Source organism: Balaenoptera musculus, chromosome 3 (assembly GCF_009873245.2).
Source record: "Balaenoptera musculus isolate JJ_BM4_2016_0621 chromosome 3, mBalMus1.pri.v3, whole genome shotgun sequence".
Taxonomy (NCBI): Eukaryota; Metazoa; Chordata; class Mammalia; order Artiodactyla; family Balaenopteridae; genus Balaenoptera; species Balaenoptera musculus.
In genome coordinates this window covers 71,975,325-71,990,849 of record NC_045787.1, presented here as the reverse complement: position 1 = coordinate 71,990,849, position 15,525 = coordinate 71,975,325, and the positions used below count along the sequence as shown (strand labels likewise).

The following is a 15,525-nucleotide window of genomic DNA, read 5'->3' as shown; positions in this document are numbered from 1 at the left end:
TGCACATTTTAAATGGATGAGTTGTATTGAATGTGAATTCTATCTTAATAAAGCTATTTTTAAAATGTCATGGAGAAAGGGAGCATAAAACCTCCTGAAAAAGAAAGATCACAAAGTGTTATAGTTCTAGTCTTCGAGTTTTCATTTTTAAGACTTTGATTTGATCCGCTTCCTCCTACCTGGTACTATCCTTCCCTGGCTGATGTCCCATCTCACTCTACGTTGAGAGGAAACCGGATAGCAAAATATTGCTGCTGTTGGAATATGAAGCTTATTTGTTTTAGCACTGCGGCTTCTAGAAATCTTGCCCTTTCCTTCTAATGTTTAAAGAATCATGCTGCTCAGTGGCAGGAGTTTCTTTTGATTCTTTATCAAGATGGCGTTTTGGATAACAATAGAAATTCAGTAAGCTGAAGTAAGAAAGGTGTCTGTGATTGGTCATGTTTTTGGCCAGATTTTCCCAAATTCTGACAACACGTAGAAATGAAAATAGCTATTGACAATTGTCTTTGTTAGAGAATTCATTATGGTATGGTTATAATCCATTTAGGAACTTTAAAAATGCTGATAATAACTTTACCTTAAGTGACAAATAGGAATCGAGTTATCTGCAAAAAAAATGTTATAGTAATTATGACTCATGGATTCCACACCATGAAATCTCACATTTCTGTAATCATTATCTAAGCCTCAAATTCATTAAAACCTATTAATAATTTTAAAATGCTTATTACCAATTTCAAAATTTTCATGTTAAATTTTTATTTTATAACCAATTCCATCAATTGCTTTTTTTTTTTTTTGCACACAGCAGGGTCAAGTCTTGTTTACTTACTTATTTATTTATTTATTTATTTATTTTTGGCTGTGTTGGGTCTTCGTTTCTGTGCGAGGGCCCTCTCTAGTTGCGGCAAGCGGGGGCCACTCTTCATCGCAGTGCGGAGGCCTCTCACTATCGCGGCCTCTCTTGTTGCGGAGCACAGGCTCCAGACGCGCAGGCTCAGTGGTTGTGGCTCACGGGCCTAGTTGCTCCGCGGCATGTGGGATCTTCCCAGACCGGGGCTCGAACCCGTGTCCCCTGCATTGGCAGGCGGATTCTCAACCACTGCGCCACCAGGGAAGTCCCATCAATTGCTTCTTATTTTGGAAGAGACTACAGTACAATGCTGTAGGTTGAGAGAGACACTAACTTATTTGTCATGTAACGTAAATTCAATCTTATTAGCACCATTTCTAAACTTCCTAAAAGGATTATAACTCTGCCAATGATGCTGCCTTTGTCTTTTAGGCTGTTTGATTTTGTTGTGCAGCTTTTGTTTCCTACCTAAAAAGTCACTGATCAAAACTCAATATACGAGGAGATAGAAGTAGGGGAGGACCAATAGGAAGAAGAAAGGAGAGTCATTTTATAATTCATCAAGATCAGTAATGCCACCTCAGGTTTTATAAAAAATAAAGCCATGCTTCACAGTGATGACAGAACACTTGGGTGTTTTAATTATGGTTTTAAGTGAAATGATTAACAGAACAAAATTTTCCCTTAGGCAGATTTTTTTTCAATTTTAAAATTTTTTCTTGAAATGACTACTGATTTTTCCCCAAATACTTAAGAATTCAAAAATAAAAGGTCAAAAAGGCTTTCTTAGAACAAACTTGTTCTGTTCTTAATGATTCCTCTGGAACCATAGTCAATGAAATCATCTTGAACATAATAGGGTTTGTTCTAGGACATACTTGCTGATTTCTCATTCCAAGACAAAGACTGAAAAATCCAAACCAAGAAATATTTCTCCCAAACAAACTCTGCACTGTTTGGATGATCCTCTTCTTAGCTGTACTAAAATGCTTGATGGAGTTATTTTTAACTGGGAACAGAACATTCATTCTGGAAAATGTTCAGATCCCTAATTTTATAATGAGCAGAAATACATACTTTTGATCAAAGACTATGTAAACTACAGTACTCCGTCGACACTCAGGTGCAAAATCAACAGACAATACATTTTATGGTTTTTAGGAATGAAGGTGAAGTCTTAAATCTGGGTCACCTGTATCAATGTGGGAAGAAACGGGGTGCTGGACATCATCTTGATAGAGTTTGTTTCTTTGCTCAGGCACAATATTTCCTCATAAATAATGAGCCTGGGTCATGCCAAATGGATTCTATGGTTTTTATTGATTGTTATTACCTTTATTAGACAATGTTAGCCATGTAGCATCATTAAAAAACAACTAATACTCTTGGAATATGTACATTCTATTAACTGATATGTCAATCCTATTAACTGATACAAATCGATCCAGTCTTTCATTATAGCAGTTAATTTTCAGGTTGCACAAAGATAAGTAATTTATATTCCAAACACAACAATCACCTCTGGGTTAGTCATCCAGTACCATTCACAGAGTCCTACCATATGGCTGCATGTACTTAGAAAGTTTTAGCACAGAGCCAATACAAACAGGGGAGTACCCTCATCCTAATGGTTACTGAGGTGCTAGAGGTGGGTGTCGGCGATGGGGATCCTTCTGAGTTCTACGATCTGGGAGTCAGTCAAGGTGCCTCCCTCCTGGCTGCCTTGACCAGATTCATTATCACTGACACTGAGACCAGCACCTGCAATAGAAAAAGAATAAACACAAAACTCCCAACTATTAGTCCAGCAAATTAATGGTCAAGTTACAGTAAGTCAACACACGTTTATTTCTATTATATTAGTAAAAAGTGAGCTATACCTTTAGAATAAATATTATTAATACCTAGCAATTATAAAACTGTATTTTAAATTCCTTTTGGTAGTTTTTATAAGTACAAATTAATTTCTAAAGACACGAATTTGGCTTCTCAATCTTTTTTTCTGTTTCTACATGGTTGACAGGTATAACTTACTCCAAAGAACAGCATTTCTTAATTGGGGGCTTACTAAAATAAAAAAGATCAGGCAGGTTACTAGAATTTTTCAGCAGGGGGGTAGGATTTGCTGTTAGAAAACGTATAACCTCCAACCCTACATGTACCGAACCTAGTAGGTCCTTCAGCTGAGACTCAGTTTGGCAGGGATCCGAGAAGAAAACTGTGCATTGACAACACCTGGTATCATATCAGTGCCCAGAAGACACTGGCTCTCAATGACTCAGATCTGCTCCCAAGATAAAAATAATTATGTAACACAGTGCCAAAACAGATCCGCACAAGAATCCCACAAAGCTAGCTGTTAACTGGAGATAGAGCCTGGAATCTCTGTTTTGAGGACGCTCCACTGTTTACTACTTTTTTCACAACTCAGAATAATTCGGAAAAGTTGACACTATGTTAGACTAACACCTTGTTGTTTTCTTCTGTAATGTGCAGAGGAACACATAAACACACACACACACTCTCTCTCTCATGCACACACACACACACACACAGACTAGGGATGTGGTCACAGGGTGTGCTGTTGGCTGAATCACCAGAGATTACAGTTCCCAGCCCCACCCCCTCTGCTGGGCACAAGACTGAAAACAAGAAGGGAAGTGAAAAACCAGTTGCCTGGGCAGCTGAGACTTCCCTATCTGTCTGAGATGTAGGAAAGGCAATTCTGCAGTTAGTAACTATGGGAAGATAGTGGATTAGCTTTTTCTTAACCTATTTGGAGATGGAAGCAGGAGCCCACTAATGACCTCTTTCTAGCCAAACCCTCCCTCTTTTGGGTCTCTGTCCTTGCCTCTCTGTTAAAGGCTGCTGTTGAAACCCCACTTCCTGGCTTTGTTTCTCTGACACTGCACTGGCCCATCTCATCCACTCATCCACTGACCTGTTGACTCTTTCTTTCTTTCCTTTTTTAAATAAATTTATTTATTTATTTTTGGTTGCGTTGGGTCTTCGTTGCTGCGCACAGGCTTCCTCTAGTTGCGGTGAGCGGGGGCTACTCTTCCTTGCGGTGCTCGGGCTTCGCATTGCAGTGGCTTCTCTTGTTGTGGAGCACGGGCTCTAGGCGTGTGGGCTTCAGTAGTTGTCGCACGTGGGCTCAGTAGTTGTGGCTTGCGGGCTCTAGAGCACAGGGTCAGTAGTTGTGGCGCACGGGTTTAGCTGCTCGGCGGCATGTGGGATCTTCGCGGACCAGGGCTCGAACCTGTGTCCCCTACATTGGCAGATGGATTCTTAACCACTGCGCCACCAGGGAAGTACCCTGTTGACCCTTTCCAAAGCTATTCTGCTTTCTTTTGTATCTCCTCCTGCTGTCTGACCTCTGGAGGGCTTGTCTTCAGCCCAGCTTCAAGGCACGATCCACCTGATTCTTGCCTGCTCTCTAGCCTAATGTCTCACTAGAGCTGCTGGTCACTCCCTTTCCCCACCGTGTTATTATTCAAGCATTTCTGCCTAGGATGCTCTTTCTCTGCCCCCTCAACGCTTTAGCTTGGCTGCTTCCACTCTTCCTATAAATATCAACTCAGGTAGTATCCCCTCTGCTACCCATGGAAACATGATGATTCTCTTTTAAAATTTCAGATTCACCCATTGGATTATGTCTCTTAGCTAACAGGACAGTGCCCGGCACACTGTGAGTGTTCAGTAAATGTTTGCTCAACGTATTAATAAATTATGCTCTGCATCCTAGTTCTTGAAAATTCCTCTTCCATTTGTATTGCCTGTTCTGTTCCTCTGATCCATTCTGCATTCCACTGCCTTCTCAAGAACAAACATTAGTTCCTGTTGTCAACTGCGTCAGCCTGGAACCCTCTGCCTTGCCTTTCAAGATACTCCTAACCCGGCTGGACCTCACCAGATAGACATATTCCAACTTTTGCCCATTGGAGAGCTTTCTCAAAGTGATGTCTCTTGACTGGTCCTGCAGTGCCATGTAAATCCAGCCTGAGGGTCTTCCTACCTATCCGTCAAGCCCCATTTCCACACCCTTTCACAAATACTTCTTTTACTATTCCTTCAAGCAGGGAGCTGGAGGATGCAATATTTGAAAAGAAAAGTCCTAGTTTATACCTGAAAAAATTATTAATCACACCCCTTTTACTCTCTTGAATTGTCCTGGTATGGATGATAAATTGTAGGGTACCTCTATATATAATGTACATGTAAGTCATGAAGCAAAACGTGACAAACACCCACGAACTCTTTCCTCAAGTTAAGAACTAGCATATTACCAATGACAATGTATCTTCAAAAATTTAGTTAGTTGCCATGATTTAAAAATGAATACATTTAACATAAAAAATCAGATTTGGGGTTACTCTTTAAAAAGTAGAAGACAAGGTAACACTGGGCCTGTATTTCTGGATTGTATAAAACAACAACAACCAAAACATGGATCAGGTACTACCTTCTGGTATGTCGCTGTTTGTTTGTTTGTTTTTTTTTAAACAATTCTCCACTTCTTTGTTTGTTTGTTTATTTATTTATGGCTGTGTTGGGTCTTCATTTCTGTGTGAGGGCTTTCTCTAGTTGCGGCAAGCGGGGGCCACTCTTCATTGCGGTGCGCGGGCCTCTCACTATCGCGGCCTCTCTTGTTGGGGATCACAGGCTCCAGACGTGCAGGCTCAGTAATTGTGGCTCACGGGCCCAGCTGCTCTGCGGCATGTGGGATCTTCCCAGACCAGGGCTCGAACCCGTGTCCCCAGCATTGACAGGCAGATTCTCAACCACTGTGCCACCAGGGAAGCCCTATGCTGCTGTTTTTATCAGCCCTCTTGAATCAGTTATGGTGTTTGACTGGCCCGACATGTGAGTAACATTTGAGTTTGCCACACTGCCTTTGAAGGACAAAGGGCCCATGTTTCTCTGCCAGGGAAGCAGAGGAACTGTCCGACTTAGAAGAACCTCCAAGTGGATCAGTGACACATTGCCATTTTATAAAGAGAAGGTGACTGAGGCCCTGAGGCCTATAGCAGCTTGATCTCGGTGAGTAACAGAGTTGCCCAATATGGGGTCAACTACAGAGAAACAGAGAGGACCCCAGCATTAGCACCAGGGAAGAGTGGGTCTTAATGAACAAATGAGCACCAACTCCCTCTGATTTCAAGGTTGGCCTGCTCTAAATGCCACTAGGAATGCATAAACGTCTGCCCAGCATGGGGACAAAGCACACTAGAAGTTCTGAACTAAGAGCCTGCTGAGCAGACTGTGAGGGACGAAGCACACTGGGCTGGAAGGTTCAACGTGGGGTGCAGCTTTACAAGCGACTGGGTGTCACCAGCTTGTTCAGTAGCCCAGAGCCCTGGAAGATGTTAGCAAGTTCTAGATACAGCCTCCCCTGAGTCACCACATCTGTACGATCCACCTCATCCTCCTTTTCAATTTCCTCCCAGTTGACATAAATGCACAATACCCAAATCCTAATCCCTTGCTGAGACTCAGAAAGGACACATTCTACATACAAGTATAACACGGCAGAACTGGGAACACAGCCCAGGTTTCTTGTCTCTTTGTAATTCATTCAATGGTCTAGGAAGGTATTTGGCAGTAAGTATCCTGATTTTCTGAAAGGTATTTTCATGCTTAAATTTTAAGCCAAAAATTCACGAAAAAGCCAGCAACTGCGCTAACAGTTAACTCTCCCCCTTGGTAGACTGAACGGGCAATGTCAAAGGAATTACAAGTAATAATTTACATTCATCTAGCGTCTCTCCTTTCCTCAACATTTCAACATGCTTTAGTTAGGAAAGCATGATTATTAGTCCTGTTTTACAGACATAGGGACTGAATGGGGATCAGAGGTGTTCACTGAGTTGCCCACGTCACACAGCAGGGAAGTCACAGAATGAAGATATCCAACTGGACTTCTTTTCTTTTTTAATTTTTTTTTTTTAAACTTTATTTGTTTGGCTGTGTCGGGTCCTAGTTGAGGCATGCAGAGTCTTTGCTGAGGCGTGCGGGGTCTTTCGTTGTGGAGCGGGCTCTTCCTTGTGGTGTGCGGGCTTCTCTGTAGTTGTGGCGTGCAGGTTTTCTCTCTGTAGTTGTGGCGTGCGGGTTTTCTCTCTGTAGTTGTGGCGTGGGCTCCAGGGCACGTGGGCTCTGTAGTTTGTGGCACGTGGGCTCTAGTTGAGGCGCGAGCTCAGTAGTTGTGGCATGTGGGCTTAATTGCCCCGCGGCATGTAGGATCTTAGTTCCCTGACCAGGGATCAAACCCGTGTCCCCTGCATTGGAAGGCAGATCTTTACCACTGGACCACCAGGGAAGTCCCCCAACTGGACTTCTGACCCCAGACGTAGGGTGTTGTCTTTTACATCCTACAGCCTCTTATGGGGGCAGCTCTATTAGTGTGACTTCTTTGTCCCACAGGTTTCACGTGTTCATATTTGTCTATAGAATAAATTTCAAATTCCTTGGCACACATTCAAGCACAAACCTCCCTCACTCAATAGTTATGGTACAGTGAACACCCAGGTGTTACAGAACACATTATGAATATTTAAAAGTGTTTTTAAACATAACAACAAATCGAACCCAACAAATAATTTATATCACATACTGAATTTAAATTCTGCCAGACACTGTGGCAGATTCTTCACATAGACAATCTCCAAACTTCATGAAAACTTACAATAAGAACACTTATTTGATGGGTTTCCCTGGTGGCACAGTGGTTAGGAATCCACCTGCCAATGCAGGGGACACCGGTTCGAGCCCTGGTCCGGGAAGATCCCACATGCCACGGAGCAACTAAGCCCGTGCACCACAACTACTGAGCCCGCATGACACAACTACTGAAGCCCGCGCGCCTCGAGCCTGTGCTCCTCAACAAGAGAAGTCACTGCAATGAGAAGCCCACGCACCGCAAGGAATAGTAGCCCCTGCTGGCTGCAACTAGAGAAAGCCCGCATGCAGCAACGAAGACCCAATGCAGCCAAAAATAAATAAATTAAAAAAATAAATTTTTTTAAAAAAGAACATTTATTTGATAAATGAGGAAACTGAAAGGTTGAGTTCCTTACTGAAAGTCACACAGATAGTAGACTGCAGAGCTAGGATTCCAACACAGAGCTCTCTGAACCCTCTCTGAGCCCACTCTTATTTTCTATGGCCTTTTAAAATGCGGCAGTGAAACAAAGGTCATACTCCTTCATCTTCTCCTGAGGAAAAAAAAATCTAAATCTTTCCAAATTTGGGCTTCCCTGGTGGCGCAGTGGTTAGGAATCCGTCTGCCAACGCAGGGGACACGGGTTCGAGCCCTGGTCCGGGAGGATCCCACGTGCCGCAGAGCAACTAAGCCCGTGCACCACAACTACTGAGCCTGAGCTCTAGAGCCCACGAGCCACAACTACTGAGCTTGCGCTCTAGAGCCTGTGCTCCACAACAAGAGAAGCCACCGCAAGAAGCCCGCTCACCGCAACGAAGAGTAGCCCCCGCTCGCCGCAACTAGAGAAAGCCCACATGCAGCAACAAAGACTCGACGCAGCCAAAAATAAAATAAATAAATAAATAAATAAATTTATTAAAAAAAAAAATTTCCAAATTTTACTTTTCCACCTTGATGACCACCTAACTTTGTTTAGTACATTGGGCTGCAGAAGTTCTTGAAGTTAAATAAGTCATTGTAGTTTTATGTGATGTCTCTGAAAGAGAAATTTATGAGTCCTTTGAGGAGTTCATGAATTTGGACCTTGATTCTGAATGTTATCATTGGTGTTCAAGGACTTATTTATTTTCTTCTGGCTGAAAAAGAAATCATTTAAAGGTTTCCAGTAGGGGACTTCCCTGATGGCGCAGTGGTTAAGAATCTGCCTGTCAATGAAGGGGACACGGGATCGATCCCTGGTCTGGGAAGATCCCACGTGCCGTGGAGCAACTAAGCCCGTGCGCCACAACTACTGAGCCTGCGCTCTAGAGCCCATGAGCTACAACTTCTGAGCCCACGTGCCACAACAAGAGAAGCCACTGCAGTGAGAAGCCTGCGCACCGCAATGAAGAGTAGTCCCCGCTCGCCACAACTACAGAAAGCCCGTGCACAGCAACGAAGACCCAACGCAGCCAAAAATAAAAAAAAAAAACAAAAAAACAAACAAAAAGTTTCCAGTAGGGAAACGTTTACCATGACATTAGTGTCATTGGTCTGAGGTAAAATCAGGAAGTTAAGGGACTAAGGATGATGGAGAATCAGATTAGTCCCTCTGGGAGAAGCCCCTGTGGAAAAACACCCTGTTTCTAAGCCCAACAGGCTCCCAGTTTGACATTTTCTAGAATCTTGTCAGCTTTGGATCAACATAAAAATGCCAGTACTCAAAACACTTCTTGTTAGGGATGTAAACAGAGTACATGCCCCTCCACCCTGCACTCACACTCTGTGTGGGCTGAATCTGTTCTAGTTAGCTCACTACCTTCTCCTCTTCCCTAAATGGACGCTGTCCCAGGGTGACTCTTCTCATTCTCCCAAAGTCCTGGTTGGGGACACTGATGATACATTGCAGAGTTCTATTAAAATAACTAATGATAACCATGGCATCACTAGTCTAGAACTGAGTGTCTCATTTGCCTGTGGAGAGGCTGATGCATTTCAAGAACAACTAATTGAAAGATATGATGTCCTCTTTTTAGAGTGACATGTGAATTTCTCATAGAAAGACAATTTATTTTAAAAATGAAAAAGGTCAATAGTGTTTTCCTTTGTGTCCTTTTTTTTTTTTTTTTTTTCCTTTAAGGAATTCAATATGGTTAAAATTCAAATGGAAAAACAAGTCCATGACTGGCTTTGGGGCAAGGGCTTCTATTTTATACCAATTAAATGAATTTCAAACATAAAATATATTACCGTAGGATAAAATTCTGTGTCGGGAGTAGAATGGTAATACAAGTTCAAAGAGAAAAGAGAATAGTGTAAAATCCCCAAATGTAAAAGAAAAGCTTTCTTGTATATATTTAAAATAAAATGAATAGCAGTGGGTATCAAATTGCTCTGGTACTTAGGCCCTTAAACCCTAAAATTTATAATACAATAGAAATGACATTGTTTGATTCTATTTAAACTTATGAAAACCTTTGGATGTTTATTTAGATATATGCAAAGGGTAACATAACTTTTCAAAGTTGTTTAGGGGTTCAAATGAAAAAGACTTGGAAGTCCCACTGTTCCCAGTAGTTGACTTGGAGTGGCCCGCAGTTAAGGTGGACCTGAGACAGGTCAAGGTTTGCGAACTCAAACATCACAGGTGCCAGAGAGGCTCACATAAATCAGTGACACAGGTCTGGTGGGCACTGGACAAACTGAAGAGCTCATGTCCTGTCTAAAGGGGCAGCCATTACTCAGCTCCAATCAAGCAGTGTTGTGTTAGATTTTAAGCACTCTATTGGTAGATTTTTTTTTAAAAGAAATTCTGGATTTTTACGGGATATCTCTAAATTTTACAATTTTGTCACAAAAAATTGTTAAAGTGCAATGAAGGTCAAATAAAACTCCCTGTTGGTCCACATCTGGCCTATGTATCAATTGTGAATTCCACTGTGGATGGAGTGGCAGGTGAACTGCTCCTTTGATTTGACCATATTGCATGATGGAAAGCATCTAGGGGGTGGTACTTGAGTATTATCGGACCTTTTCTAAAAATAGAGGGGGCCAGTGTTACAGACTGCGATTGTGGTCTTTCAAAGTATTTACTTCCTGAAGAGTTTAGTGAACTCTAAGGAATGCTAAACTCAGTCTATAAGTAAGTAAGTCATTCCATACATTCCAGAATGGAATGCATTTAATACTTGTTTTATATATATATATATATATATATATATAGGACCCAGATCTAATTTAATTACGTTGCAAGAATTCATTTTATGCTTCCAGTGCTGTAACATCAACTGACTGCATTGCAGTGCTGGGGACATAATCTACCCTGGGAACTATTTGTAATCTGAAAGCCCCCTTTCAGTCCTAGCTCGAATGAGCATTTTATACAGTTGTTCCTTCCTCCTTCATGAAACTCTTCTCTCTAGTTTTCGTGCTGACCATGCTACAGTGTACTCTGTGGGACCCTCTTCTTTTTACGCTTAAACGTAGGTATTATCTTAGATGTTCTTCTTGTTCCTTTTCCTTTCTCGTGTTTTCCCTTCTTCCCTCTCCCTCCCTCACTTCTTTTCTTCTCCTCTCTTAGCTTCCACTCTTCCAGACTAAACTTATTCATCCCCATAGCTTCAAATGTAATCTCTGCATGATGCCTTTCAGACCATTACTTCCAACCCCGATCCCTCGCCAAAGATCCCAACCTGACTATTTAAGAGTCACCAGGCAGAATGATCAAATTATCCAAGTCTGAACTCATCAGTTTCCCCTTGAAAACAAATAAACAAGCAAATGCTCTATGTATGATGCCTCAGTCACCTAGGTGAGAAGCATGAGCCTTTGCTGACTGTCCTCTCAGTGTTTCCTCAGCATTTCTTGTCCTTTTTCTTTCCACTCCCCAGATTTGAGGCCTAAACCTTATTCCCTGGGACCACGGTAAACACCTCTCAGCCTTTCTGATTTTGCTTCTAAATTTATTCTTCAGACTTTCCTAAGAGTTATTTTGCCTCAAAACCAGTGGGAACACGTTGTGCCTCTCCTCAAAAACCTTGATGGCTGAGTTCTATAAAAATCCCATCCCTTGGGCTTCCCTGGTGGCACAGTGGTTGAGAATCTGCCTGCTAATGCAGGGGACACGGGTTCGAGCCCTGGTCTGGGAAGATCCCACATGCCGCAGAGCAGCTAGGCCCGTGAGCCACAACTACTGAGCATGCGCGTCTGGAGCCTGTGCTCCGCAACAGGAGAGGCCGCGATAGTGAGAGGTCCGCGCACCGCGATGAAGAGTGGCCCCCGCTTGCCACAACTAGAGAAAGCCCTCACACAGAAACGAAGACCCAACACAGCCAAAAATAATAAATAAATACCACTTCTGTGCAATGACTCCCACATTAAAAAAAAAAAAAAAAAAAAAATTCTTAAAAAAAAAAAAAAAAAAAAAATCCCATCCCTTAGCATGGCATCTGAAGAGCATTTTAATATTATGCAGGGTATCAGGAAGTCTTCTGCTCCCCCAAATGAATCTATCACTAAATGTATCCTGGAAGCCCCAAGTTAAATTAAGTGAAGTGGGTTTCTTTACTTTAGGACTTTTTAGAGCTGCTAAAATGCTCAAGTGAACTGTGAATCTCTGCAGTTTCCCAAATATACTTGGTCAGGGGATCGTTTCACCAAGGATGTCTAGGAATATCCCAAGGAGGGTGCTTGCTGAAACCCAGTTGAGGAACTACAGTAACTTATTAACAATGTAGGTAAACTACTTTCTGGGCTTTTCTCCTGCTGCCTGGCTTTACTCACCCTCCATCCCAGCCACACTGCATGCTTCTTCTCCCCAAGCAGGTCATGCACCTGCAGCCCTGGGCTTTGGCTAATTCTGTTCCCTCAGTCTGCAATGCTTTTCTTCCACTCTTTACTTACTTAAGCTCTATATATCTTCAAGAATCAACTGAGCAGGTTTTAAAAAAAATTTCCTTGAATTCTCAATAATTAATAACTCTTTCCACTACTTATTTTACTCTTCTTTATGTCATGTTTATCTAATGTCTATTCCTCCAAGCAAACTCTAAGTTTCATTTTTCTTTCACTCATTCATGAAATGAATTCATTCATTCATTCTCCAACAACATCTACAAAAGGTTTATCAACTGCCAAGCACTGATCTGACATGGGACTATATATATAGTAGCATGCACTTTTGAATGACTATTTCAATAGGTTCATCTGAACACGGACACATCTTCTTGCATGTTTGTACATCTAGAAATGAAAAAGTTCACTGAACTTTTTCTAACAGTGACAGTTCAACATTTTTCTGAGGGAAAAAAGAAAAGAAAAAAGTTGCATATTTGATTTGAAAACAACTCTCCATCGGGGTCACAGGTTGAGTGGAGTTGAACATATAGGAAGAGCCAATGAAATACTATATATATGATGGCACTTTGAAAACTGTAGAACTATACGAGGCCCATTATGTTGCCTTTGCAAGTTTCTGCTCCAAAGATACTCCATAAGAAATTCTCTTTGGTAGGTCAGAGGCAAAACTCTCTCAGGGAGATCACTACCAGATTCTTATGACTCAGCAGTATCTTGGTGTTCTAGCAAGATTCCAGTGCAGAGAGATTTACATCTAGTTAGAGTATGCCTTTTTCTTAAAAGTAAATTGTCAATTATTTTTAGGTTGTCTCATATTTGGTGCCAAGAACAAAATATCCTAGAATTCGGCTGGGATTAGGAATGGGTCATGAGAATTGGGATGTGGTACGGGTGACTGATTGTACTTTTGCAACTTCATGGGAAGAAGATAGAAATTGTAGCATAGCAAGAGTGCCTACTTCCAATGGGGTTTGTGGGTTCACATACCAGTTTTTAATGCAAATATCAAGTCATCAAACTCCTGCGACTCCTCATCGGCTATTAGTGACCCCTGGCCATATCCTCCAGAGGAAGGGAACGTGGCGCCATTTTGTGGGCTTGGCTTTACGTCGGGGCTGGCCTGGCTGGCTTGTCGGAAGGATGCTCTCTCCCAGTCAGGTGGCACCTTTTTGGGTTGGGGTTGGGAGAAAAGGAAACCATAATATGAGTATATACATACTTACCCTGAAATCTATATGAGCTATTTATCTCTGCATCGCATTACAAAGACTAAGTGAAAGGGCTGTTGAACTGTTTAGAATTGACTTTAATTTTACCTTTGTTCCTTAGAAAAGTATGTCTCTCCATGAGACAGTCTAATCTCGTGATGCTAAACAATTTCTCTACGAGGATTACTTGTAGATTTCTAAGCTGTCATGCGTGGAAGAAGAGACTTATTTTTTAACCCAATCAATACATTAAATTTTTTCATAGAATATGTGCAAAGAAAGCTGTTAAAAATATAAGAACTGGAGAAGAACCCTCCTAAATCTTTAAGATACAACATATAATTTTAAGTATAGTAGCTATTTATGAGGATATACTGAATTGAAAAGAAAAGCTCTTTGATAGAATGCTAAAGTCCTCCTTTTTAAAAATTAAATGATTAAAAAGATAGTTCTATCTTGAAATGAGTAAATATATTTGCTTCCCTTGTGGTTACTGGTAAATACCCCTTAATCCTTCCTTTCCTAATGCTTTCCCTTCTCTGCGTGGCTTTCTGGAATGTCTCTGCCAGCCCCTCCTTGACAGCTGGATCCAGGCCAATTGTAAGCCGCTGAGGAATGCAGAGCACACTTCAGGGTATACCACTGCGCTCCACCCCCAGTGAACATTCAAGTAGTGGCTCAGGCCAGGAACTGAACTGTCACAGCTGCTGCCTCCCAATATAAGGTTCTCTGAGACACCGCGGGGATGCCTCGCACTGAGAAAAGTGATTTGAGGGCTGGAGAAATAAATCTGAGAGAACATGAAACCTTAAAAGATCTCACGAAGAAGCGGGACATCTGGAACAGCACTGTTCAACACAGTGATGGTTCAGTACAGTTCAGTATAGCACTGCGATGCCACAAATGTTTTAGATATTTGTTCTCCATTATGGCAGCTACCAGATACGTGTGGCTATGGAGCACTAGAACGTGGCCAGGGTGACTGATGAAGTGAATTTTAAACGTTATATATATATATATATATATATATATATATATATATATATATATATATATATATAAATATATAAATATAAAATAATATAATATAATATATTAATTAATATATTAATTATATAATATAATATTATATATATTATAATAAATATAATATTTATCTGTCTCTGTTTAAATATCTCACCTACTTATCTCAGTTGGAAATAAAATCGCTGGGTAGGGACTCAGTATGGATTGCTTAATATTTAGCACGCCTTGCTTCTCAGTAATTGTGGCTAGTTTAAATTTAAACAGACACACATGGCTAATGGTTAATGTACAGTCCCGATCTAGACAAATGCTAAACTGGGTAGCCAAGTAAAGAGACAAAAACCATTTTTTAAAAGATTTACTCCCACACTGCTGATCTTAAAAATATCCGTTTCTATTGTTACCACCTGGGATGCGAAAATAATTCAGTTCTAAGAGCTTACGGGATATAGAAATGGTACTAGATCGCTGAACATTTTAGGGTACTAAACACATATCAAGATTTTTAAATATGGTACTTTATTTGTGATCACTTACCTTAATTTTCACCTGACATGAATAAAATTACTTTCTAAATTAACATGGAAGACAAAAAAATATCACTGAGCAGGTAGATTATCTATTTACCTACTTAACTATCTATAAACTGTTTTCTTTTCAGACATATGCACTTTGATTTCCTGCCATTTTTCAGGATGCAAACACAAATACTGTCCCCCTTGGCTCTTTAATACAGAGACACTAACATGGGCTATGTAAGGAATGGAAGGCAAGCACATCTCAGGCACTGCAGAAATTGTCAGGGACCTGTTTACCATCTCTTCCTGGACAAACGTCTTCAGGTATGTTTCAAAATACAAGCAGTGGTACCAATGCTATGGGTGGCACTACTGAGAGGTTGGTGGCAATGTGATTTAGACACAAGAACCCAAAATGACATG

At 41.2% G+C, this 15,525-nt stretch overlaps 1 protein-coding gene across 1 annotated transcript in view; it reads right to left on the bottom strand.

Annotated features, from left to right (window-relative positions):
* Positions 1-2,179: 2,179 nt before the first annotated feature.
* ADGRV1 (adhesion G protein-coupled receptor V1) overlaps positions 2,180-15,525 on the bottom strand; it is a 530,561-nt gene continuing 517,215 nt past the window's right edge. Inside the window, 2 exon segments of the mRNA XM_036847274.1 lie at positions 2,180-2,617; positions 13,338-13,515. Of these exon segments, the coding sequence (XP_036703169.1) occupies positions 2,499-2,617; positions 13,338-13,515 (297 nt within the window). The 3' untranslated portion in view covers positions 2,180-2,498.